This window comes from Zootoca vivipara, chromosome Z1 (assembly GCF_965207765.1).
Source record: "Zootoca vivipara chromosome Z1, rZooViv2.hap1.1, whole genome shotgun sequence".
NCBI lineage: Eukaryota > Metazoa > Chordata > Lepidosauria > Squamata > Lacertidae > Zootoca > Zootoca vivipara.
Window position 1 is genome coordinate 71,573,489 of NC_142583.1, and position 18,680 is coordinate 71,592,168.

At 47.8% G+C, this 18,680-nt stretch overlaps 3 protein-coding genes across 6 annotated transcripts in view; 1 reads left to right on the forward strand and 2 right to left on the reverse strand.

Annotated features, from left to right (window-relative positions):
* The window catches only part of LOC118077544 (PC-esterase domain-containing protein 1B), a 34,612-nt gene extending 32,922 nt beyond the window's left edge, over window positions 1-1,690 (forward strand). For all 3 annotated transcript variants that reach the window (XM_035101177.3, XM_060278322.2, XM_035101178.3), the window contains exon 8: window positions 921-1,690. In XM_035101177.3, the coding sequence (XP_034957068.3) occupies window positions 921-1,129 (209 nt within the window). In that variant the 3' untranslated portion in view covers window positions 1,130-1,690. The remainder of the gene's footprint in view (window positions 1-920) is intronic.
* Window positions 1,691-6,670: 4,980 nt separating this feature from the next.
* LOC118077537 (N-acetyltransferase family 8 member 3) lies at window positions 6,671-10,802 on the reverse strand. Its single transcript, XM_035101165.3, has 2 exons — window positions 10,519-10,802; window positions 6,671-7,814 (listed from the first exon to the last, which is right to left on the reverse strand). Exon 2 carries the CDS (start codon window positions 7,788-7,790, stop codon window positions 7,119-7,121), a length of 672 nt encoding a protein of 223 aa, XP_034957056.3. The 5' UTR covers window positions 7,791-7,814; window positions 10,519-10,802; the 3' UTR covers window positions 6,671-7,118.
* Window positions 10,803-13,063: 2,261 nt separating this feature from the next.
* LOC118077548 (putative N-acetyltransferase camello) lies at window positions 13,064-16,468 on the reverse strand. 2 transcript variants are annotated; one of them, XM_035101182.3, is made up of 2 exons: window positions 16,339-16,468; window positions 13,064-14,676 (listed from the first exon to the last, which is right to left on the reverse strand). In XM_035101182.3, exon 2 carries the CDS (start codon window positions 14,637-14,639, stop codon window positions 13,974-13,976), a length of 666 nt encoding a protein of 221 aa, XP_034957073.3. In that variant the 5' UTR covers window positions 14,640-14,676; window positions 16,339-16,468; the 3' UTR covers window positions 13,064-13,973. The 2 variants fall into 2 exon arrangements, with proteins under 2 accessions (XP_034957073.3, XP_088516804.1); XM_088660678.1 differs by having other exon boundaries at window positions 15,357-16,387.
* Between the last annotated feature and the right edge of the window lie 2,212 nt (window positions 16,469-18,680).

Here is an 18,680-nt window from a genome sequence, read left to right on the forward strand (position 1 = left end):
TTTTTACAGTTATATCAAAAATTACTGATTTGGTTATACTATTAGAAATTCACAGACAGATAATTATAAAATTATTGTGAGGTTTAATAAGTTAACTCTTTATATTTGAACTACTTTTCTGCTGTACTTTATTGGAAGGAGAAAAACAATCATTTCCTTAAAAACAATTTAAACCATTTATTTAACTAAAACAATAGCATTGCAGCATATGTATCCATGTTTGTTTACATATGTGGTTAAATGATTAAAAAAAACCCAAACAACTTAGACTGAGTTTTAGTACACATGAAAAACAGAAAACAAATCCTTATTTCCTGATGTGTAGCCTTTGGACTATACTGTAACCTAAATAGAAAACTATCTTTAGAAAGATTTTCCTTCCAAAGCATTTTATTTTTAAAATCCAATGTATTTTTTTTAAAAAAATCTGATTTAAATTTAAAAAACCCTATTTTTTTGTTTTAAAAAAAATCATTGATTTTTATCCACCCTGCCTAGAACAGAGACAGTTCAGCTGCTGAAAGTGGTACATACATTTCCTAAGTTGCAGCGAACTAGGCAGAGGGCCTTCTCGGTGGTGGCGCCTGCCCTGTGGAACGCCCTCCCAACAGATGTCAAAGAGGAAAACAACTACCAGACTTTTAGAAGACATCTGAAGGCTTTTAATGTTTAATAGATTATTGTGTTTTATTTTTCTGTTGGAAGCTGCCCAGAGTGGCTGGGGAAACCCAGCCAGATGGGCGGGGTATAAATAATAAATTATTATTATTATTATTACTATTATTACTAAGTTTCCAGAGGGCAGCAGCCTAAGCTCACACATGTCTCAACTGTGCAGCTGATTCTGGGTTTTTCTGCCGCTTTTACTTCCTGTGCCCGCTCCGCTTCCCCCCTCTGACCTCTTTCTCGCTTTCCTCCAGAAACCCACCCCAACGGCTCCCCTATTCCCACACTGGCCGGGCGCGCCAGGCGATTCCAGAGAAGGCGGCGCCCCGAGTTCATACACCACCACCCCCACGAGCAACGCCAAGGCGCCCAGCCCTACCCCGTGTGGCGGGGCTGCGGCAAACACGCTTGGCGTCATTCCCAACGGCCAAGATTTGTCTGGAGATGCCCCTCCCGCTCTTAGCAGGGGCTCCGGCAGCCTTGAATGTTCTTCTCTTGCAGACAGCAGCCCAACATGTCAGGACTGGGGGTGGGTTTTGGGGGGGTGGGGTGTTGCCTGTGGGTGTCGAGGGCTTCTGCGAACGCAGTGGAAGGACGGATCGCTCGATCTCCAGCCTGCTATTGGACACCCAAGTGGGGGCGGGCAGATCATCTTTCTGAACGCAGGGTTGGCCCCCAAGAGGTGCCCCCCCACCCACTCTGGACACTGCTACTTTTTTCATCTTCTTTCACCCCGTGGAAGAAGGGTGTCTTCGCAACCAGCTCTGAAAAGCAAGCTCGGTAGTCCTGCCTCTGACACACACCAGACATTCAAAGTACATTCAGCCCACGTTTTAAAGCCCCTCCCCCAACCCCCCCTGGGAACTATATTTCCCCCGCTCACAGACCTACAGGGCCCTTAACAAACTACAGTTCCCAGAATGCTTTGGGGTACAGTCATGTGCTTTAAAGGTATGTTGTGGCTCTGCCCCTAGTCTTTTTTCTTTTGTAAATATTTTTCATTAAAGATTTCTTGAATTACAAAGGTGTGTGCAGTGTCTCTCATATTTTTACATGTATCTTTTTTGCAAATCAGTTTCATTTGTTAAGACACTAAGAAGAAAGAGGGAAAACGAGGTAGATAGGGGACGGGAGGGTGGATGGGGGGGTGAGAGTAGGTGACGGTGTTTCTGTTTTGCTTAATATATGTAGGGCTTGATGTCCGCTTTGTTTGTGTTGGTACTCCTTTATTTGCTTGTGTTCTTCTGATGGTGAGAGAGATTTGGGTTGGCCAAGGGTGTAGTTGTTCATTTGTAATTGGCTGTTGTCTTTGTCCATGGAGTTTTCTTGGCAGGGATACTGGAGTGACTTGCCAGTTCCTTCTCCAGGTGGATCACGTTTAGTCAAAACTCTCCACTATGACCTGTCCTCCTTGGGTGGCCCTGCATGGCATAGCTCATAGCTTCTCTGAGTTATTCAAGCCCCTTCACCACGACAAGGCATTGATCTATGAAGGGGCCAAGACAGGAGTGCCTGGCATGCTATGGTCCATGGGGTCACGAAGAGTCGGACATGACTAAACGACTAAACAACAACAATTGGCTATGATGGTCTTTGTTTTCATGTGTGAGTGGGGTGAGTGGGTATTTTTGGGTCAGGTTAGCCATACTGATTTGTATGCTGGCGGTAAGTTTTTGTCATCATCTTGTTGGGCTGCGTGTGTGATAAAGGGGAACCATACCGGGGTGAAGGCATCCTCTTCTATTTGTCCCCATGCCAGTTTCAGCTTATTGGTTAGTTTTTCTAGTAACTGCCCCTAGTCATGGGATGAGCTGCAGGTGATCTATTATTGCCCTGTTGATATCGGCACAAACCGCCTGGGTTGTTTTTGACAGGATTTTTAAATTCACCATGAAATGCCGCCCAGGGCTGTAGAGAGGCTGGGTGGAAGCACTTCTTTCCCAAAGGGCTCTACTATCTCCCCGCCATGGAGGGTGGGGCAGACTGCCTTTAAAGTAGTGGGGAGTGGGAGCCGAATGTGGCCCTCTGCATGTTCTTGTCAGGCCCTCTGGACTTTTCCCCAGGGAGTTGAGGTCAGGCTGTGTTGTAGGAATTTAGGGGGTGGGAGTTGAGGTCAGGCTGTGTTCCCATCTATCTTTGAGAACGTGGCTGTTCATGCGAATTTTCATTCAGCTAGCACAGGAAGCCCATTTTCACATTGCACCCGTAGGGTGGGCAGGTGGGTGGGTAGGCAGACACTGGGTTTGGGGGGCAAAATGTGCCACCTCTTTGCATTTTCCAACCTGCGACCCACCTGCCCAGGTGACCCTGGCTTGTGGATCCACAAAGGAAGGACGGTTACTAGAAGTATCTTCATTTCCCCTCCCAGTGCAGCTGACTCTGCTTCTTCCTCTACACGGGAACATATGGAAACTAGTCTTTTGCACTGGGGTCTCAGGAGCATGCTCTAGTGGGAAGGTCTCCTGCACAAGCCCCAGTGAGATAGAAGCTATGCAAGAACTCGCTCCAGAGACCTCGCCACAGGGTCAGGCAAGCTGCCCGAAATGACTCCCGGGGAAAGAGCTTTTTCAGTCTGAATGTAAAATGTTTTTCAAAAGCCTCAAGGTGAGGGGGGGGGGAGGAGAATCCTTATCTCCAAACCCAGCTGGGGCCTGTTGGAGTGAAATCATAGAATCATAGAGTTGGAAGAGACCACAAGGGCCATCCAGTCCAACCCCCTGCCAAGCAGGAAACACCATCAAAGCATTCTTGACATATGTCTGTCAAGCCTCTGCTTAAAGACCTCCAAAGAAGGAGACTCCACCACACTCATTGGCAGCAAATTCCACTGCCGAACAGCTCTTACTGTCAGGAAGTTCTTCCTAATGTTTAGGTGGACTCTTCTTTCTTGTAGCTTGAATCCATTGCTCCGTGTCCGCTTCTCTGGAGCAGCAGAAAACAACCTTTCACCCTCCTCTATATGACATCCTTTCATATATTTGAACATGCCTATCATATCACCCCTTAACCTTCTCTTCTCCAGGCTAAACATACCCAGCTCCCTAAGCCGTTCCTCATAAGGCATCGTTTCCAGGCCTTTGACCATTTTGGTTGCCCTCTTCTGGACACGTTCCAGCTTGTCAGTATCCTTCTTGAACTGTGGTGCCCAGAACTGGACACAGTACTCCAGGTGAGGTCTGACCAGAGCAGAATACAGTGGTACTATTACTTCCCTTGATCTAGATGCTATACTCCTATTGATGCAGCCCAGAATTGCATTGGCTTTTTTAGCTGCTGCATCACACTGCTGACTCATGTCAAGTTTGTGGTCTACCAAGACTCCTAGATCCTTTTCACATGTACTGCTCTCAAGCCGTACAAATGCATTATCTGAAAGGAGAACAGATTTTTGAGGAGAAAAAGCTGTTTCACAAAGGCAGCATTTTTCTCTCTGAAAGGAAATACTATGATAAAAGTGTGTTTGGTAATCTTCTTTTTGTCTTTCTGTTTAGAGGAGGGCTGTTTGTCCTTGCAGTGAAAATGTCCCCATTTTACAGGTGGAGAACTGAGAGACAGTGTGGTGTGAAACAAGTCCATGGGAGAGGAGGGACCCAAAAGCAGAGAGTTAAAGTGCCTTTGGGGTGGGGGTTGTTATTATATTTATTTATGTATCCCACCTTTTTGCGAGACGGTTCGCACAAATGGAAAGGACACGGATGAACTGCAAAAAGCCAAGAACGTATCAAAGGCAACCAGTGCAAAGCAACTGAACGCTAGTAGAACTAAAACAATGTAAAATACAGATCTCTTAAAGTGCAGATAAAAAAAACCCCTATTAATAGCCCTTTCATTAAAAAAACCCAGTCAGTTCCCCAAAGCCTTGTTGGAACAAGAAAGTCTCCACCTGCCAGTGGAAGGACAATATGGAGGGAGCCAGTCTAGCTTCTCTAGTTTGGGAGCCACCACCGAGAAGGCCCTCTCCTGCGTCCCCACCATTGCATTTGCTTAGGAGAGAGTGAAAGGACGGAGCAAAAAGTGGGTGGCACACAGACTCGCCTGTTCACACAAGCACCCACCCTCTGCCCCCCCAGTCTTTCATCCATCTTCCACCCAATCTCCAGGCTTGTGAGCCACAATGGAGGAAGTGGAGGCCCTGCATGGCGTTAACTTGCCATTGCGGGACCTGAAGGCTATTTTCCACACGTAGCTTAAGCCTGGAGGTCCCTCCACTGCCCCCCCCCATTCAAGGAGAACCAGACATCATGGAGAAGGGTTTCCGTTCCAGAGCATGGCCAGGGAAGGACCCCTGCACATTAACACTGGGTTACTCCGCAGGCAGAGGGTCCCAGGTAAAATCCCTGGCAGCGTCGCCAGCTAAAAATGATCTTGTAGCAGGCTGCATGAGGAACCCCCTGTTGGAAGTGTGCCAACCCCAAAATGCCAGCTTTATGATGGGCTGCTGGCTGGTCCTGCCTCAGAGCATCAAATTGTGCGGAGAGCCAGACAGGTCGTCTGCATTTGGGTTTAACTCATCTGGTTTCCCCCTCTGTTCAAAATCTCCTTCCAGGAATCCTACACTGGGGGCTCCCAGAGACTCACAGGCAGGCAGGACTCCCAGGAATTTGTGGCCTGCTTTTTTCAATTTTCTAAAAACCGATTTGAACAAAGAATAGAGGAGAAAAACAGACAGCAGGTGGGGAGTTTAGAGGGGGGGGCAGAACTTATCAGCCAGGTTAAAAATACTGTATCCATTAGCAGCCCACCTTAATTGAAACATACACATTGGTGTAAAGTGTCCAAGTGGGTATCCACATGAGATTGCATTGATAACGTGTTCAAATGAGATTGCTGCATTGTAGGGGGTTGGACTAGATGACCCATGGGGTCCCTTCCAACTCTAAAGTTCTATGATTCTGCAGGAAGGGCAACAAGGTCTTCTGACCATTGCCTAGCTGGTGGGCTGTTTCTCCTTCCAGGCTTGAGGTCTCTTAACAACCTTAAGGGCTTGCAAAAACCCACTTTTGTTGTGGAACTCATGACCTGTGATGAAGATGGTAACTTTTGTTTTGGTCTGCTCTTCCTGCAGGCCTGCAGCTCAGGCTAATGGGTGGCTTAACTGGGAAGGGAAGAGCAGAAGGATCTCTGACGAGGTTTTAACTTGGCTGCCAGCTGAGAAGGGAATCCAACGCTGGTCAAACGAGGCCCATGCAGCTTCTATAAGCGCCGGTCTCTGGGCAGCTTCCAACAAAAATTTAAAATACATTAAAATGTCACACGTTAAAAACTTCCCTGAACAGGGCTGCCTTCAGGTGTCTTCTAAATGCCAGGTAGTTATTTATCTCTTTGACATCTGATGGGAGGGCGTTCCACAGGGTGGGTGCCACTACCGAGAAGGCCCTCTGCCTGGTTCCCTGTAGCTTTGCTTCTCGCAGTGAGGGAACCGCCAGAAGGCCCTCAGCGCTGGATCTCAGTGGAACCCAGGCAGAATAATGGGGGGTGGAGACGCTCCTTCGGGTATACTGGGCCAAGGCCCAGTTTCCCAAGCAATCAGAGACTGTGTCTGCACATTGCCCACTTCTCAAACCTTTTCATAGAATCATAGAGTTGGAAGAGACCACAAGGGCCATCCAGTCCAACCCCCTCTCCTAGGAGACCAGTGGGGAGGGGAGCTTGTCTCAGCAGGAGGGGGAGACACCCATGACTCCGCACCATCTCTGCCTCTTGGCCTCCCTCCTCCCCTGGCCTGCTTCCTCTTCTGCCCCTGATTCTGGTCTTCTCTCTGGCACAGACTCTCCCAGCTCACTAAGCCCTGTTACTTCCTCAGCTTCCGACACCACCTCTTTCCCCGTCTTCTCCCTCTGACCACTCATGATCTTCCCATTGCCAATCCCCAGGCTCTGAGCCCTCTTCCCGTGGGGGTTCCCTGGCTGGTTCCTCCCACTATTCCTCTGCGTCCAACTGGTCCATGAAATACGTCAGTTTTGAGTCTCATTTTCCCCAGTCACCAGTTCTCAGCATTTCCACGTCAGTTTGCATATTCATTTATTGTGAAAGTCCTGTAGAAAATTCATTAACATTCTGTTGCGAATCTCTCCCTAATATACACATTCTTGGCAAAGCAAAATCAAAGGCATTTCTGTGCGGTTTTCTTCAGTGCTATTTTTCGTGAAAAAGAGGTGCTGGAACTCACCATGAACTCTTTCTCTTGTAATGGAAATGGCATCCACCGGATAGGTGCCAGAGCTGAGTTCTGGTTAGTTCCAGCTGGGGAAAAAAAATCCCTGGTTATTTTCACTAACAGTTGCTAGTATGTGCATATTTGAGCAAATCAGTGCATGTTAGGTAGGCTCAATTTTAAGACTCATCGGATCAACTATCTCCCTCATCCCTAGTTGGCACCTGTCTGCCAACAGGCCACAGTCTCTTCCTCCATGAGGCGAGGCAGGTCCCCTCTGGTCCCTGGGTTGCCGGCGTCAGTGAGATCCTCCAATCTCGTAGCGGTAGATGTAGATGTAGAACCGCAGGAGCTTACAGAGGACGGTGGGGAATATCTCTTTGACTCTGCGGAAGCCCAAGCCCTCGTACGTCCGCTGTGCCGCCACTTGCACCATGGAGGTGCCCAGCACCACCTCCTTGTACCCGTGCTCCTGGGCGAAGAGGAGCACCGTCCTCGTGAGAGCCTTGCTGAGTCCGTGGCCCCGGTGCTCCTTTGCCACAGACATGCGCTTCAGCTCCAGTGCCCTGCCATGCAGAGACGGGTCTTCCGGGTGGGTGGCAGCGACGATGCCCGCCACTTCACCGCCAGCCTCCGCCACCCAGAAGTTGCAGTCCTTGGGCACCAGGTAGGCCTGGCGGATGTCCTTCATGTCGCTGGCGAGGGCCTCATGCACGTACTCCGCCCAGAAGCCCTTCATGAGAATCCAGCCCACGGCCAACAGGGTAGCCACGGCACCGAGGGAAAGGAGGAGGGAAGAGGAGCCCAGGTAGGTTACGAGGAGCACGGCCAGGAGCAACAGGTGGGTCCGGGGGCTAGAGAGAACATGCCGGAAACCCGCAGGAGCATGTTCGTTGATGCCCCGGGAGAACATGGTACGGGCGGCTTCGTAGTCCCGATCTTCATACCTGCGAATGTGGTACTTGCCCATCTTGAATTCGCCTTCTCTGTCTCCCTGGGAAACAGAACAAACGGCTTGTCAGATTTCCTTGGGTGGGTGGGACTAATTGCTCGTTTCAAGTGGATTGGGGGAGCCTTTAAAGTGGCCGTCCCTCTTGGGGGCAGTGGGACTACTTAGGGGGGCAGAAAGAGGCAAGGGGGACATCGGATGAGATTACTTTTTTTCAATTGTATTTTATTAAATTTATTTTTGTTGACCTCCCACGCCTTTCCCCAGAGTTGCTTCTCCCGTTTTCAATCTACCAAATCATAACCACAATTTTATAATCTAATTACTTCTGTTGCTCATAGCTCAAACCTGGTTCACAAGTTCATTGTACTATTATATTTCTTTTAAAAGTCCAAAAAACCTATCAATTCTTCCATTAAAAACACTCATCATTAGATTCTCTTAATTTTGCTGTTAATTTTGCCAGTTCTGCATATCTTACTTATCCATGCTTCTTTGATTGGAGCTTCTTTGTTCCATTTCTGCACATATGAATTCCTAGCTGCTGTTGTTACATACATAAATAACTTTAACATTTTTATTTTGATTGGAGGGGGGGGGAGATTTTTGCCTCTATAATCCCTAACGGAAATGCTTTGGGCTTTTTTGATAAACTCATTTTAAACATCTTTTTTATCTCGCCATGTATCATGGAGGCATAAATGACTATTAGGCTTTGAAAAGCTGGCATCCCTGGATCAAGTTCATCAGTTTTGTTGAACTAATTAAAACTAATGAGATTCAATTGGATTTTGAACAAAGGAAGGGTTGCCGTATTTCAAAAAGTGAAAATCCGGACACAAGAGTTGTTGAGCTTTTTTCCTTCCTCTTCCCGAAGTTTAGTTGAGCTTCAAAAAATTGGTGGCAAATAGGACACTGAAGACATGAGTTGCCATACATCTGGATTTTCCCGGACATTTCACTGATTTCTGCCCAGACACTGCTTCCGACTGCAGTATTCTGTGTATGTCTGGGAAATTCTGGATGTATGGCAACCCGAACAAAGATGCGGCTTAGGGAACGGCTTAGGGAGCTGGGTATGTTTAGCCTGGAGAAGAGAAGGTTAAGGGGTGATATGATAGCCATGTTCAAATATATGAAAGGATGTCATATGGAGGAGGGAGAAAGGTTGTCTTCTGCTGCTCCAGAGAAGCAGACACGGAGCAATGGATTCAAACTACAAGAAAGAAGATTCCACCTAAACATTAGGAAGAACTTCCTGACAGTAAGAGCTGTTCGGCAGTGGAATTTGCTACCAAGGAGTGTGGTGAAGTCTCCTTCTTTGGAGGTCTTTAAGCAGAGGCTTGACAGGCATATGTCAGGAATGCTTTGATGGCGTTTCCTGCTTGGCAGGGGGTTGGACTGGATGGCCCTTGTGGTCTCTTCCAACTCTATGATTCTGTGATTCTATGCAATTATCTGTGACAGCTTTGAACTTTATTGGGTTATTCTCTTCCTTAGTGGGTTGTGCAAGCTGCTATTCTGAACAATGCTTTTGACAGGGTTGGGTGGGGGGCTACTGGGAGTGGGTTTTGGTATTCCCAAATATATTGGGAAACACTGCTCTAAAGCCAAATATCTAAAGGACAGCACACATCTCCATCGTCACCCAAAACAGACAGATGCCAACAGGGCAGCCTATTCGGGGAGTGGGAGTAGACTTTTGGGGGGCTTAGGAGCACCGTGACCCATGGCCAGCTTTTGAATGGGGGGCAGGTTCATGTCAAAGTAGCCCAAGTGATGAGCAAAACTGAGTAGGGCAATAAGTCCAGTTCTTAAAGTCGCTTTGCAGCAGACTTCCCAATCACCTCCAGTATTTTCAAGCCCTTAAAAAAAATAAAAGAGGACACACACATTTTGGGTGGTGTGTCACAAAACTCATTTTTTATGGATACATTTGTGTGAGTGGGGGGCACCGATAAAAAGTTTTTGGTGGGGTAGCAGTCGGAGCCTGACTCCCCCCCCCAAAAGCAACCCATTGATTTTAAAATAGATTTTTAAATTTATTTATTGAAACGGAAACAAATTGGAGGTGCATTGAGAGCGGAGGGCAAGAAACCTTTTGACCCATCCCAGAAGGAGACCCATAGGAGCAGTTGGTTAAATATTAAACTTTATTTATTGGCAGGGTGGGGGGGGTTGAAGCACCCAAAGTAATCTGTTGGTGGTATGCAAGGCAAGAAATTAAAATGGGTGGGGACACCCTCCCCCTCCCTTTCATCCCCATCAAGATCAGATTACTCTTGCATTCCATTGCAGCAACAAGACTTTGCCCCCTACACTCCCCCCTCCCCCCCCATCTGCAAGGATTAGGGCTGGGCGGCTCTGAGTCATTTTAGGATTGGGGGGGAAAGTCCAAACAGGTTCATTGCTGGGTCATTTGCAATTCCAGAGGCGTCTGGGATGCCATCTCCTGCCAACGGGCATCTGGGGGGGGGGGAGCAGGGCTTCCTGCGCGTGAAACAAGCGACCCTAGGCATGCAAAGCGTGTCTCCGGTCATGTATTGCATTTATATCTCGCCCTTTTAATAGGAGATTCGGGATTTGAAGTTCATTTGAACCTGAGGCCGCCTCAGGGTTTCCTACGCCTACAGGCATCTAGCTGGCCACCTAGGATGCTGGCTTCGGTGGGATGCTGGCCTGATCCAGCAGGCTCCGCTTATGTGATATACCCGATACCTCCAGTGCACACCTCTCTTCTTTCTCTTACCTGCTGCCAGGTGCGTGAGCAGTCCTGAACTCCTGATCGCAGCAGGACCTCCAATCCGCCTTCTCCCTTCTCTGCCTGCAGCTGGTTTCGCAAGCTGGGCAGCTGCCAGGGAGCGATTCTTCTCTTCCGCCTCCTCCGGGATCAGCCAACCAGAAACCAGGCTGCACGCAAGCTCAAGTTAGAGATCGAGCCTGCTCCTTCCTCCAGGCAAGCAGGGATTCTTCCCCGCACACCAGGCCAGCCCCTGCAGGGTGCTCTGATGCCAGATCCCACCCACCCACTGCACGCCTCCCTGCCTCCCGCTGCAATCGTGAGGTTGCAAAGCTGGCTCGTCTTCAAGAGGATGTGGAAGTTCCTCCCTTGAAGCTTTTAAGGAGGAAAAAGCCCTTCCGGGCACCTTCATTTGCTCAAAGCTCACAGAGGTCTGCAGCGGTGGTCCACCTGCTTGCTACCTGGCCAAGCTCAAGGTGTTACTTGAGGGCATATAAGGCCCTTAACAACTTGGGACCAGTTTGCTTGCGAGGTCGGGTTGCCCCACCTGCACCCAGTCGACCACTTGAATAGCAAAACTGGCCCCGTTCTGCATTTGTTAAGAACCGGATTGTAAATAAATCTACACTTTGGAACTCCCTGCCGATTGATATCAGGCAGGAGTCATTACTGTTCTTTTTGGCGCCTGCGGAAGTCATTCCTACCCAGAAGTTTGAATGAGTTTTAATTTGTTTTAGTCTATTTTATTGTGGCTTTTACTTTTTAAAAATTACAGCTGATTTTTTTAAAATGATGTTTATATTATCTTTTTTGTAAACCTCTTTTGATGCTTTTTCCTGCTTGGCAGGGGGTTGGACTGGATGGCCCTTGTGATCTCTTCCAACTATGATTCTATGATATTTTTTCCCTACAGTCAATGTGGTATATAAATTTTACGAAATAAAACAAATGAAAGTAACTCGCTGTACCCCTTCGACTCGTATGAGGCTGTATCCTGTAACTCAAAGCCTCTCAGGTGGAGAGAATGTGCACACCCTAAACCCTTCTGGAAGATGCAGTCTTTCTGATCACTGGTGATAGACGTGAGACAACCAACTCTCTCAAGAAGCCAGCTATGGCTCCTCAATATTTTTTAGGGCGCAAAAGAGAATGTATCAGGCCAGGCGCTTTTCAGTGCCTGCGTCAAACGTTTTCATTCAGGCATGCCAGCCCAGGTGCTTAGAAAGTTGGTAGGAGTTTTAATCTGTTTTTAGTCTATTATTATTTTAACTTTTTGAAAGTCTTACTGTTAATTCTGTTGGTGCAAAATGGAAGTGTATAGAAAGAATTCCTGGATGGCAAGAACAAGGTTTGGTGCAAGTATTTGTTGGTGAGGAGCCCAGCAGAGATTTAGAATCGAAAACATACAGCAGTGTGGAAATATAGGCTGTTAGACCTTTAAAATACAGGTGGGGACCATTGTACTTGTGTCCAATTGATGCACAACACGCCCCCCCCCAAGCCTTCCCCCTCACACTTTTGACAGGAAGGCGCTTGGCTCAGTGGTGGAACATCTGCATTTCATGCAAAAGGTCCCAGGTTCAATCCCCGGTGGCATCTCTAGGTAGGGCTAGGCAAAGCTCCTTTCTGAAATCATGAAGAACCCCTGCCAGTCAGTGTAGACCGCATTGAGCTAAATAGACCAGACAGTAGAGGGAACAAGCTTGTTTGCTCCTGCTCTGGAGGGTAAGACTCGGACCAACGCCTTCAAGAAACAAAGATTCCGACTAAACATCAGGAAGAACATTCTAACAGCAAGAGCCACTCGACAGTAGAATGGGCTCCCTCTCCTTCCTTGGAAGTTTTTAAACAGAGGTTGGATGGCCATCTGCAGTGGATGCTTTAGGTGGGATTCCTGCACCGCAGGGGGTTGGCCTAGATGACCCTTGGGGTCCTTTCCAACTCTATGATTCTTGTTTCTTGTCCTTTTTCCAGAGCAATCACAAGGCCAACAGCAGTGTCTTGCTTTTTCGAGAATTCAATGTACTCTACACGGGGCTACCTTTGAAGGTGACTACAACTATAACTAATCCAGAATGTGGCAGCTAGACTAGTGACTGGGCGCACCCGCAGTAACTATAGAACACCAGTCCTAAAAGAACTACGTACATTGGCTCCCTGTGTGTTTCTGGGCACAATTTGAAGTGTTGGTGCTGGCTTTGGCCATGTATATCTAAAGGAGCATCTACACCATCGTCCAGCCTGGACAGAGATTCAGCTCCAAGGGCCTTCTGGTGGTTCCTTCTTTGCAAGAGATGAGGTTACAGGGAACGAGGCAAAGGGCCTTTTTGTTAGGTGTGCCTGCCCTGTGGAACACCCTCTCTGCAGATGTGAAACAGATAAATAGCTATGTGATTTTTAAAAGACATCTGGAGGCAGCCCTGTTCAGGGAAGCTTTTAGTGTGTAATGTTGTATTGTGCTTTTACTGTTTTTTTGTTGGGAGCCACCCAGAGTGGCTGGGACAACCACTGCTATTACTGCATTGGCAGAAAAACTTGCGAGAACATTCCCCTGTACAAATGTATCAGAGAGATTTATTATTGACCCTTGGTTTATAGAAACAGTAGTCATAATTTTGCGACCATAATGTGGGGAATGCAAAGAAGGAAAAGTATTATCTCCTCGGGTAGGACCACATCTCAAAGGACACACCAGAGACACAGATCTCTGCCAAAGACAACTGCTGGAGTTATTAAGCTAGTTCAAATGAATGTAGTTAAGAGGTTATGAAAACAGCAGCATTTGGGTTGCATTGAAGAGCACGAAGAATGAATTTCCTGCAAATTTAATCAGACGCAGAGCTCAATGTGCTGCATGCCCTGAGGAAACAAACAGAAATCTTTGCATCAAGGTGATGTGATGGAAGGGCCTCTGAGGCCTTAGCCCATCCCAGAAGGCAAAAAAAAGAAAAGAACAAATGCCCTTGGTGACAGCAGCAATAGTCTCTCCTGCCACTCTGGCTCTTGGGCCAGTCGCTTGCCACTTGGACCAGCAACAGTCCTTTCAAGGAACAAGGCAAAGAGCGGCTTCCGTGCAAGTTCAGAAGTGCTGAGATGAGGCCACCAGAGAAGCCCACTTTCTTCGGCAATGAAAACTCAGTCCTGTAAAGTTACACATCCCTTCCAAACCGGGACCCCCATTTTCTCACAAACACCTTGGAAGCAAAAAGGAAAGGATCCTTCTGGAAATATTACTAGTTACAGTTTCCTTCATTGCTAGAATTCCTTAAAAACTTGGCTGTCAAGTGCCCTCTGCAGCAAACTGGAAAAGTCCGAAAGGAGACACCCCTTTGCTGAGCACCAGAACAAACCACTTCCAATTCTCTTGGCACCACATAATCAACTACACCAAATGTCCAAGGGACAAATGGGATGAAAGACCAGACCCAGGCAGACACCACCGACCACTCCCTGGTTTCCCCCCCTCAGTCCACGGAGGGGATATCATATCGATACTTGGAAACAGTGCAGTTGGCCAACCTGCCGTAGATGGTGGGCAGGACATAGTGGTGATACATGCGGAAGCCAACGCCCTCGTACATGGCACGGGCCTCATGCTGCACCATGAGGGTGTTCAGCACCACAGACTGGTAACCATGCTCTCGGGCAAAGGAGATCACTGTCCTGCAGAGGGCCTTGGCAATGCCAAGGCCGCGATAGTCCTTCCGAACCGACATGCGCTTCAACATGAGCTCTCCCAGGTGTTCCTCGGAGGGCCTGGCACCTACGATGGCCACCACACACTCATCTGCCTCGGCCACCCAGAAACAGGAGCCCTTGCCTCCCAGGTAAGCAGCCTTGATGTCCAGCAGGTCCTCCTGCAAGCAGTGGTCGATGTACATGGACCAGATGTAGCCTAAGAGCTGCCGGCCGACAGCCAGCAGCAGGGTGACGGCCAGGATGGGCAGCAGGAGCGATTTGGAGCTGGTCAGCAGCAAGCAGAAGGTGCAGGCCAGGAGCAGGATTACCCAGGGCTGCTTCAGCATGTGCACGCACAGGGTGGGCACATACTCACTCATCCCTGTGGCAAACAAGTCGCGTGCCGTCTCATAGTCCTCGGCGCGGTACTCGCGGATGTGGTAACGCTCCATGGTGCACCACTGGAGGACGCAGGCTAGTGGGAGAACACTAGAATCAACAAACAGAAAGGAAAGGTTGTTACTACACAAACACACACACGAGAGAGAGATATGTGTGAGAGTGTTGGACAAGGACCTGGACGAGACCAGCGTGGAATCCCCACTTGGCCACAAAGCTCACTGGGTGGCCCTGGGAGCTGGTTGATGCCTCTCAGCCTAACCTACCAAACAGCCAACAATCAGTCAACATTTTATTTGTATGCCACCTTTCCATAGTTCAAACCTTGCTCAAGGCAGCTTACAATATAAAATATTACATAAACAAAAGTGTTCGTAAACAATAAATGAAACCTCAAAAAGCTGAACAACTTCCACATGAGTCACAATAAGATCTAAAATAGAGATACAATGTAACAGCAACAACCCATCCCCCACCCCAAATCCCTAAACAATACTCCAGTCAGGTGCACCATTGAGGGGAGCTGAACTAGAAGTAAAGCATCTAGATCAGGGATTGTCAACCTGGTCCCTACCACCCACAAGTGGGCGTTTAAGGATTCTAGGTGGGCATTAGGGAGTTCTATGGCACAAGCTGAATCCTCCTTCCATCGAGCACTGGTGGGCGGTAAGGATATTTTATCATCAAGTAAGATGCATTAGTGGGCGGTAGGTATTAAAAGGTTGACTACCCCTGATCTAGATAGATGAATGGTCTTAATTAAGAAGTACCTCAAGCAAGAGCTAGCATTAGGGTGTGGTCCTACCGCTGGGTTTTTGTTTTGGCACAATCTTCATTAGGTTATCAATGTTAGTCCTGCAGTTCCATTTGGAATAACAACAAATCACATGAAGATTACAGGTGAAAGGTATGCTGATTCAGGGCACCTGACAGCACAGGCACTTTGGTCTGGAAATGTTTGTGAAGTGTCAATCAGTTTAACTTCACGACATCTTAAACGAAGTCACTGGGATTGAATGAAATGGTGCAGGCCACCTTGAACTCCTTGGAGAAGTAGTAAGTGTGGTAATAATTAGGAAGCAGACACAGCAAAGGACAGAGCAGAATGGAGGGCGGGGAAACCATGGAACTCGCTCCTGCATGAAATAGTGATGGACACCAGCTTGGGATGGCTTTAGAAGAGGACTGGGCAAACTGATGGAGGCAGCGGCGGCTAACAAAGGTGGCCCCTAAGCGCATAACCCCAAAGCTTTTTGAATTTTTTACTTTAGTCAGCTTGCTTTTAATTCGCATAACGCCCTTTATCCTTAGCTCTTAGGGCGGTTCACAACATAAAAACCCAAGATTTTTTTTTAATAAAAAAACCACAAAACACATACCAAGAGCAAGAACAAAAACAAACAAATAACCCCCACGTCCCCTCTGTAATGCAGTAATAATAATAATAATAATAATAATAATAATGGCAGCAGTCAGGAAGACCATTGGAGTCAACAAAACGCCTCTGGGAATGGGAAGAGGGGACAGAGATGCTGTTGCTGCTACTCTCAGGCCCTGCCTTTTTTGGGGGGGCTCCCCATTATTTTGGGGGTCCACCTGGCCGGCCACTGCATGAGCAGGGCTTGCTTCGCTGCCTGACGGGGACCCTCCGGCCTGACTCTCCAGGCGGCCTCCCTCGCCCACCCCAGAAAGCGGCGGGCCTCGCCCCACCCCCCCACCGCCATAGCAACCCCAACCGCCCCGCCGCCTCACCTTCTCCTCAGGCAGCGACGCCCCACGCCACCCTGCGCCTGGCGATGACGTCGATTCCGGAGACGAGCCTCCCCTCAACACGTGACCTTAGGGGGCGGGGGAAAAACACGACCACAGAACAGCGCACAGGGAGAAGGAGGCTTATAAGGAGGGGGAAGGGGAGGAGCCTTGTCTCTCTGCGCGGTGGGCGGGGTCTCTCCCTCCGCTGCCAATCAGCGCGCAGGGGAGGGGAAAGGAAGGGTTCAGCCTTCTCTATGTTGGGAACCATAGAGTTTACGAGAAGGATTTTATACCTTAGAAGTGCGTCTATCTATGCTGTCTTTATAGAGATATAGATATGAACTATACATTTATCTGAAACTACACACAAATGTTGTTTACTCATTTAGTTGTGTCCGACTCTGTGTGACCCCATAGAGAAGAGCACGCCAGGCACTCCTGTCTTCCACTGCCTCCCGCAGTTTGGTCAAACTCATGTTCGTAGCTTCGAGAACACTGTCCCACCATCTCTGTCGTCCCCTTCTCCTAGTGCCCTCAATCTTTCCCAACATCAGGGTCTTTTCCAAGGATTCTTCTCTTCTCATGAGGTGGCCAAAGTATTGGAGCCTCAGCTTCAGGATCTGTCCTTCCAGTGAGCACTCGGAGCTGATTTCCTTCAGAATGGATAGGTTTGATCTTCTTGCAGTCCATGGGACTCTCAAGAGTCTCCTCCAGCACCATAATTCAAAAGCATCAATTCTTTGGCGATCAGCCTTCTTTATGGTCCAGCTCTCACTTCCATACATCACTACTGGGAAAACCATAGCTTTAACTATACGGTCCTTTGTCGGCAAGGTGATGTCTCTGCTTTTTAAGATGCTGTCTAGGTTTGCCATTGCTTTTCTCCCAAGAAGCAGGCGTCTTTTAATTTCGTGGCTGCTGTCACCATCTGCAGTGATCATGGAACCCAAGAAAGTGGAATCACTTACTGCCTCCATTTCTTCCCCTTCTACCTTATTTGCCAGGAGGTGATGGGACCAGTGGCTATGATCTTAGCTTTTTTGATGTTGAACTTCAGACCATATCTATGAGAATTTTTTAATGTATGTGTACAGTACACACACACACACACACAATTTAAAAATTCTCATTATATATATATATGAAATATATAAACACAGATATATATATATGAAATACAGATTTAGACATATGAAATATATAAATACAACATTTATCTCGAAATGATCCTCTTTTTCCCAAATTTAGGATTTCAAAGCCCCTTTATTTTTTATCCTTCTCAAATATCCCTCTATCTATATCTATCTATCTAAAAATATGTACTGTATTTGTGTGTGTGTGTATATGTGATATAGATATCTCTATGAATTATATACTCTGTATAAACTATTATTTGCATCACTGCTCTTTGAAATATCCGGTCATTTCTGTAGTCCCTCCCTCCATGCAAAGTGGTCTTAGAAATCCTTGTTTTTATGGCCGTTACTTAAATGGGTTGACAGTGGTATTATTCTGCTTTTAAAAAGGAAAAAAAGCCAAATATGGAGAAGACTAACTGCGGAAAAGAATGGCAGCTTGGAGAAAGGATTGCAGTTTGGAGAAGACCTGAGCAGCAGGAATCTCCAGAGGCTCTTCCTTCTGTCAGACATCACCTTTCCCCCAGTTTTGCTTGTTGTAGGGATCCCTAGCCTGAGTCTCTTTCATGTGTGAATATCCCTCATCCTTGGTTTGTGTGTGCATTGGGGTTAATCCTGCCAGGTGGAATAACTCCTTCACTCCAGCTTCTATTCCACTTTTGCAGGGTGGCTCCTCATTAGAGAGAAAATGGCCTTGATTTGGCTGGGAAACACAGTTTCGAGGCATCGTTTTTGGTCTGGTTTTTAAAATCCTGGTATCCTTGTATTCGCTCATGCAAAGAAAAGATCCTGCACTGTGTGTCTCAGGGCTGATCGATCAACTTTGGCAGATGCAGCAAGGCTGTTGTTTAAAGAGAAAGTACTGTAAGCAGAGAAGCAACTCCACACAAGTCAGCTTTGGAAGGTGAAATAGCAAAAGGTTTATTTGTTAACACTCTGTCGGAATGCCACTTGACTCGCAAGGACATGTCAATGCCAGCATTTTCATTTTAAACAGTTCTCTCAAAGTGAGGCTCCACTTTTCCAAATGCCCCTGCATGGGCGTACCCAGGATCAAAACTAGGGGGGGGGCAAGGGGAGGGGCCAAGGCACGGAAGGGGAGGGGCCACAAAATGGGCGGGAACGGTGAACTCGCGCTCCGCCGGGCTGTGCCCCTCCCTAGAAGCAGGGCTGGTGGGCGGAGGCGGAGCCCAGCCAAGCGGAGCG